Source organism: Sapajus apella, unplaced genomic scaffold (genome assembly GCF_009761245.1).
Source record: "Sapajus apella isolate SASKATOON/1434 unplaced genomic scaffold, GSC_monkey_1.0 scaffold45, whole genome shotgun sequence".
NCBI lineage: Eukaryota > Metazoa > Chordata > Mammalia > Primates > Cebidae > Sapajus > Sapajus apella.
In genome coordinates this window covers 10,823,481-10,840,635 of record NW_022436985.1, presented here as the reverse complement: position 1 = coordinate 10,840,635, position 17,155 = coordinate 10,823,481, and the positions used below count along the sequence as shown (strand labels likewise).

At 41.8% G+C, this 17,155-nt stretch overlaps 1 protein-coding gene across 4 annotated transcripts in view; it reads left to right on the top strand.

Moving 5' to 3' along the window:
- Positions 1-17,155, top strand: part of AFF1 (AF4/FMR2 family member 1) — a 188,872-nt gene that overhangs the window by 43,268 nt on the left and 128,449 nt on the right. The window contains exon 1 of one of the 4 annotated variants that reach the window (XM_032239684.1): positions 13,461-14,044. The exons of 2 other annotated variants lie outside the window; for them this stretch is intronic. Coding sequence is in view for 1 of the 2 variants with exons in the window: in XM_032239682.1 (XP_032095573.1) it covers positions 14,028-14,044 (17 nt within the window). In the remaining variant the exon portion in view is untranslated. Of the gene's footprint in view, positions 1-13,460; positions 14,045-17,155 lie in introns of those variants that run through there. One more of the 4 variants, XM_032239682.1, reaches the window with a different exon arrangement.

Genomic DNA, 17,155 nt, shown 5'->3' with positions numbered 1-17,155 from the left:
AAAAAAATATATATATATATATATATATATATGGTTAAGATGTTAAATATTATTAAAAAAATAAATAAAATGACATGATTTAGTCAGCTCAGTAACATATAGATCCTTGATCATGAAAATATGTGTAATTGGTTATTAATCACTTTTTGTTCTCTAGATTCATTGTAATTTCAAGACATTTAGGATTTAGAAAATAGAGTAGCCCTTTATTTGAGTAAGTTCTTAGAAGACAAAGATTTTTAAAAACATGCTTTCCTATACGGTTGCATCAGCTTTAGACATAATAATAAGTGCTCAATAAGTGTTGATTTGATTTCATTTTAATCTTCCTGTTTTGCACGTGACCTAGGTAGAAAACAGAGTCAGCAGCCAGTAAGCCTCAAATAAAACTCCCCTGACTCTTTGGAAGAAAGTCTCAGTCATGGAAGGTAAAATCCATGCCGCAGATTAGGTTTTGAATTGTTTAGATTCAAACATTTGCTAGGAATAAAAGCAGCACATTTACGATAGGCTAGATATCACAGAAAATGCCAGTAGTCGATGTAACCTCTCTTATGTGGGAGGAGACCAGATCTTAGTATAAGCTGCAATTTACTGATCATTGTGGCTTGCCTGTATATGTAGTTTTTTCTCCCACAAAATAGGAAAACATCCTTGCAGAGATTGAGGAATATCTCCTATCTTCCAGTTCTTAAATCCTTCCTCTTTCCTTATATGTGTTCAGGAAAATTTAGCAGTAGTTTCAAGGGCAGGAAAAGCCGCTAACTCATAGATGACTCTGCCACAATACTGTTCAGAGACTGTTTCAAACTGAATAATGGTGGTAATATTGGATGCTTGTCTTTGAGAGTTTATGGACTTCCTAAATGTCATAGATTTTTTTTTTTTTTTTTTTTTTTTTTTTTTTTTTTTTTTGAGACGGAGTTTCACTCTTGTTACCCAGGCTGGAGTGCAATGGCGCGATCTTGGCTCACCGCAACCTCCGCCTCCTGGGTTCAGGCAATTCTCCTGCCTCAGCCTCCTGAGTAGCTGGGACTACAAGCACGCGCCACCATGCCCAGCTGATTTTTTGTATTTTTAGTAGAGACAGGGTTTCACCATGTTGACCAGGATGGTCTCGATCTCTTGACCTTGTGATCCACCCGCCTCAGCCTCCCAAAGTGCTGGGATTACAGGCTTGAGCCACCGCGCCCGGCCAATGTCATAGATTTTATAGTGCAGTACTTCTCAGAGTTCAATGGGCATATGAATCACCTTGAAATTTTGTTAAAAATGCAGATTCTAGGCCTGGCACGGTGGCTCACGCTTGTAATTCCAGCACTTCTGGAGGCTGAGGTGGGCAGATTATGAGATCAGTAGTTTGAGACCAGCCTGGCCAACATGGTGAAACCCTATCTCTACTAAAAATACAAAAAATTAGCCATGGTGGTGTGTGCCTGTAATCCCAGCTACAGGGGAGGCTGAGGCAGGAGAATTGCCTGTATCCAGGAAGTGGAGGTTGCAGTGAGCCAAGATCGTGCCATTGCACTCCAGCCCAGGTGACAGTGTGAGACTCCCTCTCAATAAATAAATAAATAAATAAATAATAAATAAATTTTTAAAAATGCAGATTCTGATTCAGGAAATCTGGGATGGAACCTAAGACTGCATTTCTTATGTTAGAACTGCTGCTCTGCAGCCTTACTTTTAGTAACAAGGCGCTAAAGCAGAGGTTCTAACAACTGCACACTGGATTGCCTGCAGGCACTTTAAGAGTCCCCCTACTAAATAAACTATATTTAAATAAGCATTTGTTTTCTTACTTGAATTAAAACACACAAAGTTGCTAATTAGACTTCCTGATCAGTGTGAGCTCACTGCTAGCATACTGAGTTGGCATAAGCTCCAGGAAGGCCCAGAACAGAGTCCTTCACACCCTTTTCATGGTCAAATATGTGGTTTCCTTTGGATTTTTTGAAATGCTGGAAATTTTTCACTGATCTTCACTTGCTCCATTTGTGGATCTGAATCAGAGTCCATTGATTATGCAATGAGAGAACCCCCTCAGATTGTGCAATCTGAGGGCAGATCTCACCTTCAAACACATGTGTATGAGGAAATCTTACTAGCTGCAATGGTAGCACAGACTTCTTCACGGTTCTCTGTTTCAGAAATTATCTTTTGGCTGCATTAATTTTTGGCTGCCGTTCTGCTCAAACAAGCAAACACTCCCCTTGATCCCACCCAACCTCATGACTTGATATGCATGAGAACTAGGAGCTTGTATTAGGTAGAGTGAAGGATGAGCTATCAGAGAAGGCTTCTGAGAAGAGCTGCATTTGTTGGGGTTTGGATAATAGTAGGTGGTCTTCAGCTGGAGAAAGGGGGAAGGGGCATTCTAATATAGAGAATATTCTCACTGCAAAGGTTGGTGGCATTAGAAAAGTGTGAGGCTGGAGAGTGTTCATGGGAAGGAGATGGGGAGGGAACAGAGGAGGTTTGGTAGATAATAAGCCTTCTGAAGTTGGTCTAAATTGGGAAGGGTGTTAAACATCCCTGTAAGAAATTTAGTTGCCAGGTGTGGTAGCTCACATCTGTAATCTCAGCACTTTGGGAGGCCAAGGTAGGTGGATCACTTGAGTCCAGGAATTTGAGACCAGCCTGGGCAATATAGTGAAACCAGTCTTTACAAAAAATTAGTCAGGGGTGGTGTCATGTGCCATAGCCCCAGCTACTCAAGAGGCTGAGGTAGGAGGATTGCTTGAGGCTTCAGTGAACCGAGATTATGCCACTGCACTTCAACCTGGGCAACAGAATGAGACATTTTCTCAAAAAACAAAACAAAAATTTATGTTGAAACTTAAACCCAATGTGGCAGTTTTGAAAGGTTGAGCCTTAGGCCGGGCATGGTGGCTCACCACTGTAATCCAAGGACTTTGGAGGCCAAGGCAGGCGGATCACCTGAGGTCGGGAGTTCAAGACCAGCCTGACCAATACGGTGAAACCCCGTCTATAAAAAAAATTAAAAAATAAAAAAAAGGTAGAGCCTTTAAAAATGATTGAATCAAGAAGGCTCTGCCCTCATGAATGAATGAATTCATTCATAGATTAATGAGTTTATGGGTTACCATGGGAGAACTGGTGGCTTTTTTTTGAGAGGGAGTCTCACTCTGTTGCCCAGGCTGTAGTACAGTGGCATCATCTTGGCTCACCGCAACTTCTGCCTCCCGGATTCAAGTGATTCTCCTGCCTCAGCCTCCCAAGTAGCTGGGATTATAGGCGCCTGCCACCACAGCTGGCTAATTTTTGTATTTTTAGTTTCTCCATGTTGGCCAGGCTGGTCTTGGACTCCTGACTTCAGGTAATCTATCTGCCTCAGCCTCCCAAAGTATTGGGATTACAGGCATGAGCTACCATGCCCGGCCTGAACTTGTGGCTTTATAAGGGGAGGAGAGACCTGCAATAGCATGTTTGCATGCTCAGCTCCCTCATTATGTGGTACCCTGTGTCACCTTGGAACTCTAGAGTCCCCACCAGCAAGAAAGCCTTCACCAGGTGTGGACCCTTAATTGTGGACTTCCCAGCCTCCATAACTGTAAGCAGTAAATTCCTTTTTATTTTTTATTTTTTTTTTTTATTTTATTTATTTATTTATTTATTTTTTTTTTTGAGACGGAGTTTCGCTCTTGTTACCCAGGCTGGAGTGCAATGGCGCGATCTTGGCTCACCGCAACCTCCGCCTCCCGGGTTCAGGCAATTCTCCTGCCCCAGCCTCCTGAGTCGCTGGGATTACAGGCACGTGCCACCATGCCCAGCTAATTTTTTGTAGTTTTAGTAGAGACGGGGTTTCACCATGTTGACCAGGATGGGCTCGATCTCTTGACCTCGTGATCCACCCGCCTCGGCCTCCCACAGTGCTGGGATTACAGGCTTGAGCCACCGCGCCCGGCCAGTAAATTCCTTTTTAAAATAAATTACCCAGTTTCTAGTATTCTGTTATAGGCAGCAGGAAATGTACTAAGGCACATGTATTCTAAATATTTAAAAATGCATGCTTAAGAGAAAAGAAAAGGATATACCATCAAACAGTAGGCGTAAGAAGCTGAGTGAGACTGGGCATGGTGGCTCATGCCTGTAATCCAGCCCTTTGGGAGGCTGAGGCTGATGTCAGGAGTTCGAGACCAGCCTGGCCAACATGGTGAAACACTGTCTCTACTAAAAATATAAAAAATTAGCCAGGCATGGTGGTGGGTGCTTGTAATCCCAGGTACTTGGGAGGCTGAGGCAGGAGAATCACTTGAACCTGGGAGGCGGAGGTTGCAGTGAGCTGAGATTGCGCCACTGCACTCCAGCCTGGGCAACAAGAGCGAAACTTCGTCTCGAAACAAACAAAAAATGCTGACTCAACAGCTATATTAGTATCAAGAGGGCAGAAGTAGAACCAATGGAACAGGGCTCTAGGGAAGCCAATTTTAGCTTCATGGGAGAGAGAACTTTCTAATGCTCATCATTGGCCTGCCGTGGAAAGGGCTGCCTTGTAATGACAACAGATGTCCCTGGAGACATGCAAACAAGCTTGTCTCGCTAGAGAAAGAGCATTCTTGCATGGAGAAGTGGATTAGATGACCCTTATCTCCTTCCTGGAGCTAAGACTTGATTATAGTTGTTTTGTTTATACAATAATTGTGATTCTGTTTTTCTTTTATGACTACAAAAACAGGTGTGTGTCTATTTTATAACATTTAGAAAATTTTAAAGTAACCAGAAGAAAATAAGTCATGTGATTGTTCCATTCAGAGATACCTACTGCTAGCCTTTTGCTACAGAGGCCCAGTCAATCTTTTGAATACACATATTTTATTCAACTTTGGTGAAGTGGGATACTAACAAACATACTGTTTTGTACCAGCTTTTTTTTCCTTTTAAAAATTATTTTAGCTGGCCGGGCGCGGTGGCTCACACCTGTAATCCCAGCACTTTGGGAGGCCGAGGCGGGTGGATCACGAGGTCAAGAGATTGAGACCATCCTGGTCAACACGGTGAAACCCTGTCTCTACTAAAACTACAAAAAATTAGCTGGGCATGGTGGCACGTGCCTGTAGTCCCAGTTACTCAGGAGGCTGAGGCAGGAGAATTGCCTGAACCCAGGAGGCGGAGGTTGCGGTGAGCCGAGATTGCGAAACTCCGTCTCAAAAAAAAAAAAAAAAAAAAATTATTTTATTTGTACCTGCTTTTTTATTATATATATAAAAAAACCATAATATGAATGTCTTCCTTGTCATTAAGTATTTTTTGTAAAACAGGAAGGTGAAATCTTATTGAGTGGAGGGGGTGGTAGTGGTGGTGGGAGGAATTAGAGATCAGTATTATAAATTCAGAAATAAAGAAAAGTACCTAAAGTGAGCTCTTCCCACTCCCATCCTTCTACTTCCACTATCCCAAGAAATCTTTGGGATTTTGGTAGCAATACATGTGGATAACAAGCCAGGAAAAGGATCTCTAGTTTGGATGCTTGGTGATTGGTGCATAAATAAGGGGCCAGGAGGAAAGGAGTGGGATGGAATTGGGGCCATTCAGATTAATTCTGGCCTGGTCTGGCCTTGGGCCATTTCTCAGGCTGTCTCTTTCTCTTACTTGTTTACCTTTCCTTTTGAAGGGCATCACTATTCCTTCACACTACCTGCATACTCTTATTGTGCGTGCTTACTGGTCTTTGCTAGTCAACTAATTATTAATGAGGCTGATCTTATTTTAAGGGGTTCATTGCTGATCTTCACAGTTAAAAAACACACGATAAAATATGGAATTTTTTAGTTTTGTGTTAGCCAAGTCCCTCCTAATCTGCTCAGAGGAAGCTCTTTGAATTCTGTCTTCTGCTTTTATTCCCAAGGATGAAACTAACTAAACACTCTTTTCCCCCAATCTTTTCTAATCCCTTCTTTGGTGAAGGAGATATTGTCTTCTTCCTGTATGGAGAAACCATCCCTTATAGACCCCAGAAGCAGCTAAGGCTCAATGATAGATATCTCTCAGCATCTGTTGTAACTGCATCCTGATAGAGTGGATCTTACTGTGTGGACACAATAAGAAAATGTTCTATTTTGAACAACCTCTCAAGTGCCTTTTCATGCCCAGGAAAGTGTTTTGGGGCAGCTGGAAAGAACAGTCTTGGAGTTATATAGAGAAGTTTAGGCTGAAGTTACACATTTAGAGAGTTGCTGATGATATGGTACATGACAGCATTTAGATTGAGAAGAGACAAGTAAGGTTACTTAGAGCTCTTTCCTGGATCCTGGATGTGTGAGCAGAGAGAACTGTAAAACAAGATTGAGTTGCTCAAAGTCCACAGAGAACCTTTCGTGGGTGGCGGTCACTGGCATCACAAAAGGAGCCTACTTCTCTTGGTGTAAGAAGCTTGGCAGTGATGGCAGAAGGAGACTGGGTGGTAGCATTTACGGAGAAGACACCAATGAGCTGGAAGAAGTGGTGTGTTCTGGGACTAGGGTAGAGAAAATAGATAATGAGCCTGGAGCATCCTGTAGTAACAAAGTAAGCAGTGCTTGAAACATGAAAGGATGGGGCAATGCAAAAGGGCAAGGAGCTAACCCAAAGGGGCTCCCGGTGGCTAAGGCTGAAACAGTTTGACAACAAAATCAATCATGTAGTGGATTATAATACAAAGTTCAAAGTAAATATCCGTGAGACCATAATCATATAAATAAATGATTGAATGAGTACATAAATGGACAAGAGGCAAATCTTAGAGAAGAGTTTCAAATATGTATAGCTATTACCACCCCACAGAAGATAGGGTGTAATTCTCTCCCTCCTTTGAAAGGCAAAACATCAGCCAAAACCAGGTAGAGGAATGTTCTACAAGATGCCCAGCCCAAACCCCTCAAAACTGTCAGTCAGGAAAAAGTGAGAAATAATGCAGTTTTGGGATACCTTGGGTTGCATCTTGGACCAGAAAGATGTCATTGATGGAAAAACTGGTAAAATCAAAATAAAGTCTAAAGTTTAGTTTATAGTAATATACCAATGTCGATTTATCAGTTTTGGCAAGTGGCCAATGGTAGTGTAAGATGTTAAACAGTGGGGAAATTGGCTGAGGGTACATATGGGAGTCCTTTGCAATTTTTCTGGAAATCTAAAGTTATTCTAAAGTAAAACATTTGTTTAAAAAATTAACTCCGTGTGTTGCAGAGGAAGTGAGGGAACTTGAGCTTGTTTGTAGACTGATAATAAGAAATTGGTATAGTGTACGCTAATACCCCTGATGGATCAGGGATGTTAGGGTAAGGAAGGACATGTTTTATTAACGCACAAATAGGAGGAGATACAGAAAATTGTTGACCAGATCAAGTAAAGAAAAAGACACAAAGTAAAGAGGTAAAGTTGAGGTAAAACTAAATATTTTTGCTTGTATATCTCCTAAAATAATACTGAAAAACTATAAATCTTTAATTCTTGAACCAAACAGTTGAATTGTATTTACTTTATTAAAGTCTGACTTCTGATGGCCCTATCCATCTCATTTCATAATTCTAATTTGTATATAGTGAGGCATGGGGACGTTGCCACAGGCTTGTTACCTGGATATGTTTAATGAGGACCTGTCCATTAATATTGACTTAACCTCAGGGACTCTCATTCTACAGAGAACTGTTCCTTTGGGCATGTCAGAGGTAGTTACACCTGGAGCAGTGCACCATTTTAAGACTGATTTTCGGTAAATGAGAGGACTGCTTTTTCAAGTGGAGAAAAGCAAATGGGAAGTTAGAGCCTGAATCCTGGTTATAAGAAAGAGAACATTGGAAATTAAGGACCTCGAAACAGACTTATTTAAAACCTTCTTTGCCCTTGGGTTGTGAGAATCTCCAGGTAATCCCAGTTTAAAGACAAAGGCAGAGAACCTGGGAAGTGTGGGATAAGGATTAGGAATAGGAGGGCTGCTTTGTGTTGAGGTCACAGCTGAAAGGAGAGCCAGTTAATTTCCAGTGGTGCTTATTAGCAGTCTTCCCTGCTCTCTGCTTTCTGGGGAGTGCCCGTTTTTATTCTCCTCCTTTATCTCTTCTCCCTTTTCCTGTGTCAGCTTCATTTGAGATCTTTGGTGGCAACCTTGAGCACCCTTCTCTTGGCAGTGATTTTAGCAGTGCCCTGGTCAAACATCATTCCATTGAAATGAAGTAGCAGTTCTTAGGGGATTTGACTTATGTAATTTTTAGACCAAAATTGCTACAAAGAGTAGAATTGTCGAATATCAATTTTGGTACAAATGCTTACATTGAATGAGGTACTTTAGAGTTCTAAATAAGGCAGCCTGTTTAAATTTTTTCTTTTCTTTTCTTTTTTGTTTTCTTCAGAGACAGTTTTTGCTCTGTTGCCGAAACTGGAGTGAAGTGGCTCACTGTAACCTCAAATTCCTGGGCTCAAGTGACCTTCCTGCCTTGGCCTCCTGAGTAGCTGGGACTACAGGTGTGAGCCACCATGCCCAGCTAATTACAATTTTTTTTTTTTTTTTTTTTTAAAGTAGAGATGAGGTCGCCCTATGTTGGCCTGGCTGGTCTTCAACTCCTGGCCTCAAGTGATCCTCTCACCTCAGTCTCTCAAAGTGCTAGTATTACAGGTGTGAGCCACCACCTGGCCAACTCTAAGTTTTTAAAAGGGCAATGAAATTTTTTTTTTTTTGAGACAGTCACCCTGTGTTGTCCAGGCTGGAGTGCAGTGGTACGATCTTGGTTCACTGCAACCTCTGCCTCCCAGGTTCAAGTGATTCTTCTGCTTCAGCCTCCTTAGTAGCTGGGACCACAGGCCCGTGTCACCACGCCTGAGATGGGGTTTCACCGTGTTGGCCAGGCTGGTTTCAAACTCCTGACCTCAAGTGATCCACCCACCTCAGCCTCTCAAAGTGCTGGGATTATAAGAGGCATGAGCCATCATGCCCAGCTGGGCAATGAAGACTAATGGGTGGTTTTACTCCTTATTTGTAGGGTAAATTGGGTGTATTAGCAGGAGCCAGGTCCAGAGATTCTTAATCTAAAATCTGTGGAGCCTTATGTGCTTCCTAAGTTGGTTTCAGGGGAATCATAACTGCGCAGAAGTCAAAGATTGTACTTCAGTGTCCTCAAATTTCATCAAAAAGCCAAAGAATTCTGTGCCCCTCAAAGAATGCCTTTTAAGAATGCCTCTTCAGTTTCACTGCTCATCAAGACGGTGGGTTGGATAAAATGGTGTTTTCAAACACTTGGAAATAATAATGCCCATGTTTGTATTACAGTATTTTTTTAGCCACATACAGTATCCAAGTCATAAATCATTTCTCCTGTGTTCAGTAATTTTAGATGTATTACAAATCTAGTATCCCACTTGTTTCAAATTACTCCCATGAATTAACATTATAAACCATTTTGAGAGCCCAGGAAATTTCAGGCATAATTCTAATCTGATATTGACTCCATGTATCTTTTGGGGTAAATATTTGCTGTAGTAAATTTTATTTTTCGCTGGGCATGGTGGCGCTCATACCTGTAATCCCAGCACTTTTTGAGGCTGAGATGGGTGAATCACCTGAAGTCAGGAGTTCAGACCAGCCTGACCAACATGGAGAAACCCTGTCTCTACTAAAAATACAAAATTAACTAGGTGTAGTGGCTCATGCCTGTAATCCCAGCTGCTTGGGAGGCTGAGGCAGGAGAATGGTTTGAACCTGGGAGGCGGAGGTTGCAGTGAGCTGAGATTGTGCCATTGCACTCCAGCCTTGGCAACAAGATCGAAACTCTGTCTCAAAAAAAAAAAAAAATTCCATTTATTTATCCATTTGAACTAGGCCTTGCCCTCTCATCCAGGCTGGAGTTCAGTGGTACCCTCCTAGCTCACTGCAGCCTTGAACTCCTGGGCTTAAGCAATCCTCCTGCCTCACTCAGCCTTTCAAGTAGCTAGAACTACATGTTTAGCTAATTTCTAAATTTTTTAAAAATAGAGACAAGGACTTGCTATGTTGCCCAGGCTGGTGTCAAATTCCTGCCTTCAAGCAATTTTTACCTTGGCCTCTCAAAGCACTGGGATTACAGGCATAAGCTACCATGCCTGGCCTATTTCCTCATATTTAAGTGGTGTCAGATCAGTTAACATAGTTCAAAAAGTATAATTTTTAATATTATCAATGTTATATTTCTAGCCTGTGCTAAATGGACATTTTATGAGTAACTGTAATGAAATATTTTTTTCAGCAATTAATGTCTGATACCAATTAGTTTATAGCATAAAATGATCACAGCTGGTATAGATAAAACAGCAAGAGAAAAATGGGGAAAAACAGCCACCAAAAAATCCTTGAGAGTAGACTTTTGCCTGGTTTCCTTGAAGGCTTGCCACTTTACTATTGCAAAAGAAAAGATGTGTGCAAAGGTATTTTGTTGTCTGATATAGATTTCTTACAAATGAAAATAAATGCTGGCCCAATTATGGTCCTTAAAATGATTCAAGGATTATAAATCAATATTGAATCAAAAAGCTCTTAACATTATTTTCTAAATAAGCACAATCTAGGTAAATGGTTTTTAAATATAAGCAGACCACAAGCATCATCTGGAGAATTTATTGAAATGCATATCCCTGGGACCTCACCCCACAAGGATTCTATTTCAGTAGTTCTGCAACTAGGATCTGGAGTCTGTTTTTAACATATGCCCCAGGTAGTTTGGCCACATTTTGCTAAAACTGATCTAGGTGCTAAGAGGTTACATGGAGTAGCTATAATATATAACACCTTTAATTAAAAGAAGACGATGAGTGTGGGGAAGTGAGGGAGACATGGAAGTAATAACAAATGATATGGAATAATTTTGTACCTCAATTACCGTGAAACCCAAAGAGCTTTTGTATATGTATGTTTTATATATTATTTACTATATTAAAAATTAAAATTAATTTTAATATAGTAAAATTAAAATATTATTTTTAAAACCCATTACATATTGACCTAAATAAAATTTTTATAAAACCTATTTTCCAAACTTAAAATTATTGAGAAAGAATGGTATTATTTTACATTCATGCAAGTCTCTTTACTGTCTAGCTTAATAGAAGACAGCCAGATTCTCATAGAGGTTAACCAAAATGCTTGGGACCAGAAGTGTTTTGGATTTCAGATTTTTAAAAAAATATTTTGCATTATATATTCTTGTTCCAGTAAGCATTTCTTTTGAGCTTCATGTCAGTACTCAAAAAGTTTTGAATTTTTGGAACATTTTGGATTTCAGATATTCAGATTTGGGATGCCCAACCCAACCAGATTGAGTCTGATTCTGTATTCAATCTGTTGCAATGTTGTTTTGGTTGAAATTTATAAGGTAAATCCAACTTCACACAGAAACAGGACGAGTATTTTTAATCCCTTCTTTGATATTATACCAAAACTCCTTAAGTGGTAGTTTCTTAAAGGCTAATTACATTGTGGAACCTGAAATGAATTTTTTTTTTTTTTTAAAAACTAGACCTCTGATACGTTAAAATGAGTTGGTCTGGTTTCCACTTTTTTCAGTGGATCCTCATGCATGATTATGGCTTTTGTTTTGGGGAGTCTCTCACTCTGTCACCCAGGCTGGAGTACAGTGGCATGATCTCGGCTTACTGCAACTTCCACCTCCCAAGTATCTGGGATCACCAATGTGTGCAACCATGCTCAGCTAATTTTTTGTGTTTTTGGTATAAATAGGGTTTCTCCATGTTGCCCAGGCTCCAGTATCGAACTAGTGAGCTTAAATGATCCGCCTGCCTTGGCCTCCCAAAGTGCTGGGATTACAGGCATGAGCCACTGCACCCGGTCTACCCATGCATGATTTTGCTATACCATTGGTAGTTTGGAAACTAAGGCAGATCTTCTCAAATCACTTTCATCACTGCCACCCTGATCTTATCAGGAAAGAAAGTACTGGCAAAGCTTGCAAACTTATGTGGCAGATATAAAAAGTCTTCCAAAATGCTTGATAGCTTACATTTCATCATTGGCAATAAATACTGTCAATTGTTTTCCTCAAAGAAACAGGCTCAACTTTGTTCATTTTTAATAAAATGTCTGCCAGATACCCAAGTAAGAATAACTACAGTTTGTGAATTGTTCTTTCAAGTAAAAATGGTAGTCCATGAAAAAACAGCTAGCTCAGCTTGCAACTCAATTACACAAGTGCTTTTCTTCTAGACAGCCATTGTACTTCAGTGTGCAGTGGACTGCTTCATGGGTACTTCCCATTTTGTCACAAAGAACATCAAGACGACCCATGCTCAAGGGTCAAGATTTAATGAAAGTAATAATTCTGACTGCTTCATTAAAGACATTCATAAAGGAAACTGGCTCTTTTTTTCTTTCAACTACTAATGTGTGGTAGTGAAGAATGCAGTGACTACTAGCTTCATTTGCTGCCACTGCTTTGCTTAGTGCGAAGGCACCAGCAGTTTCCCCATAATTGCTTTTGCACCATCAGTGCAAATGTCAGCATGGTGAAAAGACAAATAATATCTCTGTATTATTCTAAAAATAGTTCTGACCTCTGAGAAGGTCTTGGGGACTCCCAGGAGTCTAGCAAACACTTTGAGAACCCTTGATAGAGGTGCCTTGGGCCTCCCTCCCACACTCCCACCCTCCTAGCATTGTCGTTTTAGTGCCAGGCATTAACATGTTTGTATTCCATGACGATTTAGTAATACAATCTGGACCATCTCTTTATGAGACGGGCAATGTTGTCATGATTCTAGGCAGAATGGGGAGTCCATGGTGCAGGCAGTTATTTAGCATTCATCTAAGGGTCTTCAGCTCTTCCAGTGTGTTGGTCCCTGAGATGCCGAAGCACAACCTCCCTCCATCCCTGCTCATCCAAGTATGTTCCTGCTTTCCTTGAGGTACGACTTAAACGCCTTCCGCGGTCCTCTGAGTAGGAAGTAATTTCGTTTGTGCTTCGTATAGGACTTACTATATTGCATGCTCAAGTTTTTTTGTTTGCTTCTTGTCAATCCCTTCATTGCTTACGACCAAAATGAGTTACTATTTTTTTCTGCAATCTGCCTTTAGTCCATAAAAGGCAGGGTGTTTTGTAAACATTTATCTCTACGTACGGAAATCAAAACTGAAAGCAAAGTAACACCAAGTGTGCCCGTTTCCTGAGCTCAAGCATTGGAAGGATCAAAAGTAGCGAAGGTGGTTTACTGCCCGTCTTGTTTCAGCTCACTGCCGCCTCTTGGGGCCCATATTCAACAAATACTCAAATTGGAGCTGGAGTTCTGAGCGGCCGGGTACTGTGTGTTCCGGGGGTGGGAGTCTGTAGGTTGTTAGAACCTGGCACGAGAGCACTCGCGAGGAGCCCGCAGGCGGGGCTCGGCTGGGGACCCTTGGCGCTGGTCGGCGCCCGGGCCCTGCCCCCTGCTCCCCGCCAGACCCTGCCTCCTGCCCCCCGGCCCCCGCCCGACCCTGCCTCCTGCCTCCTGCCGACCGCCCCCTGCCTCCTGCCTGTCGCCTGCCTCTGGTTCGGGCCGCCGAGCGCCCTGCCCATTTAAGGAGGCGGGCCGTACCACCGCAACTTTCTTGACAGGGGGTATCCCGGCGAACTCGGACAACTTGAAGGGAGCCAAGAGGCGATTTCTTTTCCCTTCTAACTGTGGCTTGCGTTGTGCCGCTGCTGGGCAGACGCCGGGCGCCAGCGGTCTTCGAGCGTGGGGGCTCGTGGGCCTTCCCTGCTGGGAAACCGCGCCGGGGGCGCTCGCTTGCTCCGGATTCGGACGCGGAGCTCCCCGGCTTGTCTGAAGTGCCGCTCGCCGCCGAGGCCCCAGTGCCCGGATGTCCATCAGGATTAGCGCGAGCCAATACGGGCCGAGCCCGGGGCTGCGCCGAGGACGCCCGGGGCTCGATAGCAGGTAGTCCCGTAACATCGGGGCGCCGCGCCGGGACGCGTCCCCGCCCGGCTCCGCCAAATGGTGAGCGGCGGCGCTGGCAGCAGGGCCCGCGGGGTGAAGGCGCTCACGGACGGAAGACCCTGGGCTCTGTAAGCTGAATTATGGCAGCCCAGTCCAGGTAAGCCGGGCACCGGAGAAACTTTTTAAACGCGTTGGTGGCGAGGAGAGCTGAAGGTTGCGGGGGAGGGCAGGGTGCAGGGAGGGAGACGGGCAGGAAGCAGCTTTGTCATTGCCTTCTCGTCATTCCCGAGGCTGTGGCTCATGACTAAATGTCAGAGAAAAAACAGTTTGGAGAACATACTGGACAATTTCTGCACAGCGGAGAGAGGGTTGGAGTTAAAGTGAAGCTTTAAGTTGGATATTTACCTTCTTCCCCCAGAAATGTTATTTTCCAGGACATTAAGTTGATTTCACTTGTCCGCCCTTGCCCAAATTTCCATTTAGGTTCTTTGTGCGCCCGCCCCTCGGTTCTCTGGATTTCTTGCTGGTGTCTCGAGGGGAAGTTCAGAAATACGATGAATGTAAAACATAGCTCGCCTTGGAGAGGGTGGGTAAGGATTTGCCTGGTGAGTGAAAATTTTACTGCCAGAATGTACGATTCCACATAAAACTGCCCCGCTTACGTGAATCTGCTGAGTAGGCAAAGACCGGGAACGCGCCGGGGTGGTGAAGAGGAGAGAGGATAATGAACTGCAGTTGCTGTCAGAGGAGCGCTATTGTAAGAACCTCAAGCCCTGTCTTTCCATGGTTTGTTACCGGTTTTGTAATGAGCGTTAAAGAAGAGTGATGACAAGGCATTAGTGATTATGATGAGATCCAAACTGTTCTGTGCGATTTTATTTTAGTTGGGTCAGCAGTTGGTGCTAAGGGAGTCTTAGGAGTTATATATACATTCTCTTTCAACTGTGTTTTACTAGAAAGCAGTTTGGTCTCGCATATTTAAGAGGGCTCTTCAAGCTGATATTTGATATAGGACAGTGATTTGGGGAGGTCTCGGAAGGCTTAACAAATTTCACGTCTGAGGACTCGGATCATGGAGAGAAATGGATGTTAAATGTTCACGTTTGGGCTGGATAAGACTGATTTTTTTTTTCCTACTAAGTAGAACTTTCTAGGAAGGAAAGAGCTTTTCTATATAGAGTACCTCCTATGTGCTACTTGCTTTTTGTATTCATCGTCTCAACCCAGTGGTTTATCCTCTGCCTCCATTTTATTGATAGTTTTAAGAAAGTAGTTCTTAATCTGGGGCCAAGTAGTAGGAGAACTTGGTTGAGAAACACAAGTTGCGTCTCTATTTTTGTTAATCTTTGGCTGAAATTTCTTTCTTTTTTTTTTTTTTTTTTTAAGTAGAAGTATAGATAAAACTATAGTACCAGTCCGTGTGCTGTTACCACAAATAGAAACTATATGTCTTTTCATAATCTTATTACAATTGTTGCAGATATCGTCAAGTAATTTTTATGTTTTCCACACAGGAAATTAAGGAGCTGCTTTATCTTGCTTAGTTCCATAGTAAAAACAGTACTATACCATCAATTTGTCTTTTCAATGTTGTAATAGATGTTATATAATCTGTTCCTTTTCTATTCTTATGTATTTTATTTGATGTATTTAAAAACATTATTCTGATAGTGCTATTATTCATCAGACTGCTCCAGGGGTCCATGGCACAAAATCTTGGATTAAGATACCTTGGTCTGTGAAGTTAGTGAATGCTGTGTGACAGAGCTCAGTAATAGAGCAGGGATTTGATACAGGTGTGAGAGATTCAGTGCCAGCGCTCTTAAACTAATGTTAAAAATAAAATGAGACACAAGCTAAATTCGACACTGCTGTGTGCCAGGCACAGCGTTAAGCAGCTTTAATTGGATTAGTTCTTTAGCTCTTCTCAGGCACCTAAATAGGTAAGTACTTTTATTATCCACATTTGGTAGTTAAGGAAACTGAGGTCCAGCCTGGCTGTTTCTTGCCTGAGGTCACAAAGGTGGAGCAACGCCTGACTCCAGATCTGCTTTGCACACTTCCTCCCTTACGTGCTTCCTCTTTAATGCTGAGGTGAGATGTTAAAGGGAGCTTCCAAGCCTCCGTATAACAGTACAAAGAATGATTCCTGATAAAGTGGCTTGTTTGCAATATGTAATAATCTTGAGTTACCAGTATGGTGGTTCAGCTTGCCAGCAATTAAAATGGGAGGATTGTGCTTATTTCTGATCATTTACCTGGCCTTCTGACATGCCCTGGAACAAGGAACAAAGCCACAAGACCGTTATGTTGTTTTCTTAGTCTGTGTATTGGGAATATATCTCATATGTTGTAAATGTCCATTTTCTTTGGTTACACCTGAAATGTGGTCCAAGCTCATTCAGATTTTGTGCACTGTGGAAGAGAAGGTAATCTTTGAGATCTAAAGGGAATATATGGAGAAGATTCATGGTATTTTTGAATTTCAGGGAAACTAAAGCTAGGCCACATAGCCCTGAGTAGTGCTAAGAGAAACCAAAACATCACCTGTGATGTAAATTCTCAGGTAGTGAAATCTTGACCATGTGCTACATGTTAGTGTTTGTTTGCTCTTGAGACAATTAATTTAGACTGATAGACTCATTGCACTTATAGATTCATAGCTTGGTATTTAACCACACTAGTTTTGTTGTGTATTATTTAGCTTGATCTATCTATCTTTTTCTTTCTTTCTTTTTTTTTTTTTTTTTTTTGTAGCAGAAGTAGATGAGAACTTATATGAAACTGAATTTTGTAGCAGTGATAGTGAATACAGGAGCCAATATATAACATTTTTCTGCCATTATTTGGCATTGCTCTAAGGTAATGTCATTCCTGATTTGATATTGATGGGTGACATATGACTAATTTTTTATGCAAATGGATTAGGCAGTGTATTCCTGTCTGTTTCACTCCGTAAGACAAGATATTGTCTCACACATTTTAGTCTCCCCTACATAAGATAGAAGTACTTTGAAGTGAGAGATTACCTAAGTATTTCTTGGCTTGTGAACTTTTATAAATTAAGGCCATATATTCCTCTACCTCATATTAAAACCTAATAGTAGGAAATTTGTTTTGTGGTTGATTTCTTAAAATTGGAAGACATTTCTTGACTAAAATGTGAATTGCCTAGCTTTTAAAATTTAGATATTTTGGGGGCTGTATTTTGAAAACAATGAGTATTTGGTTTATTGTGTTCTCAAAGTTGCGGAGAAAGGTGGTCACT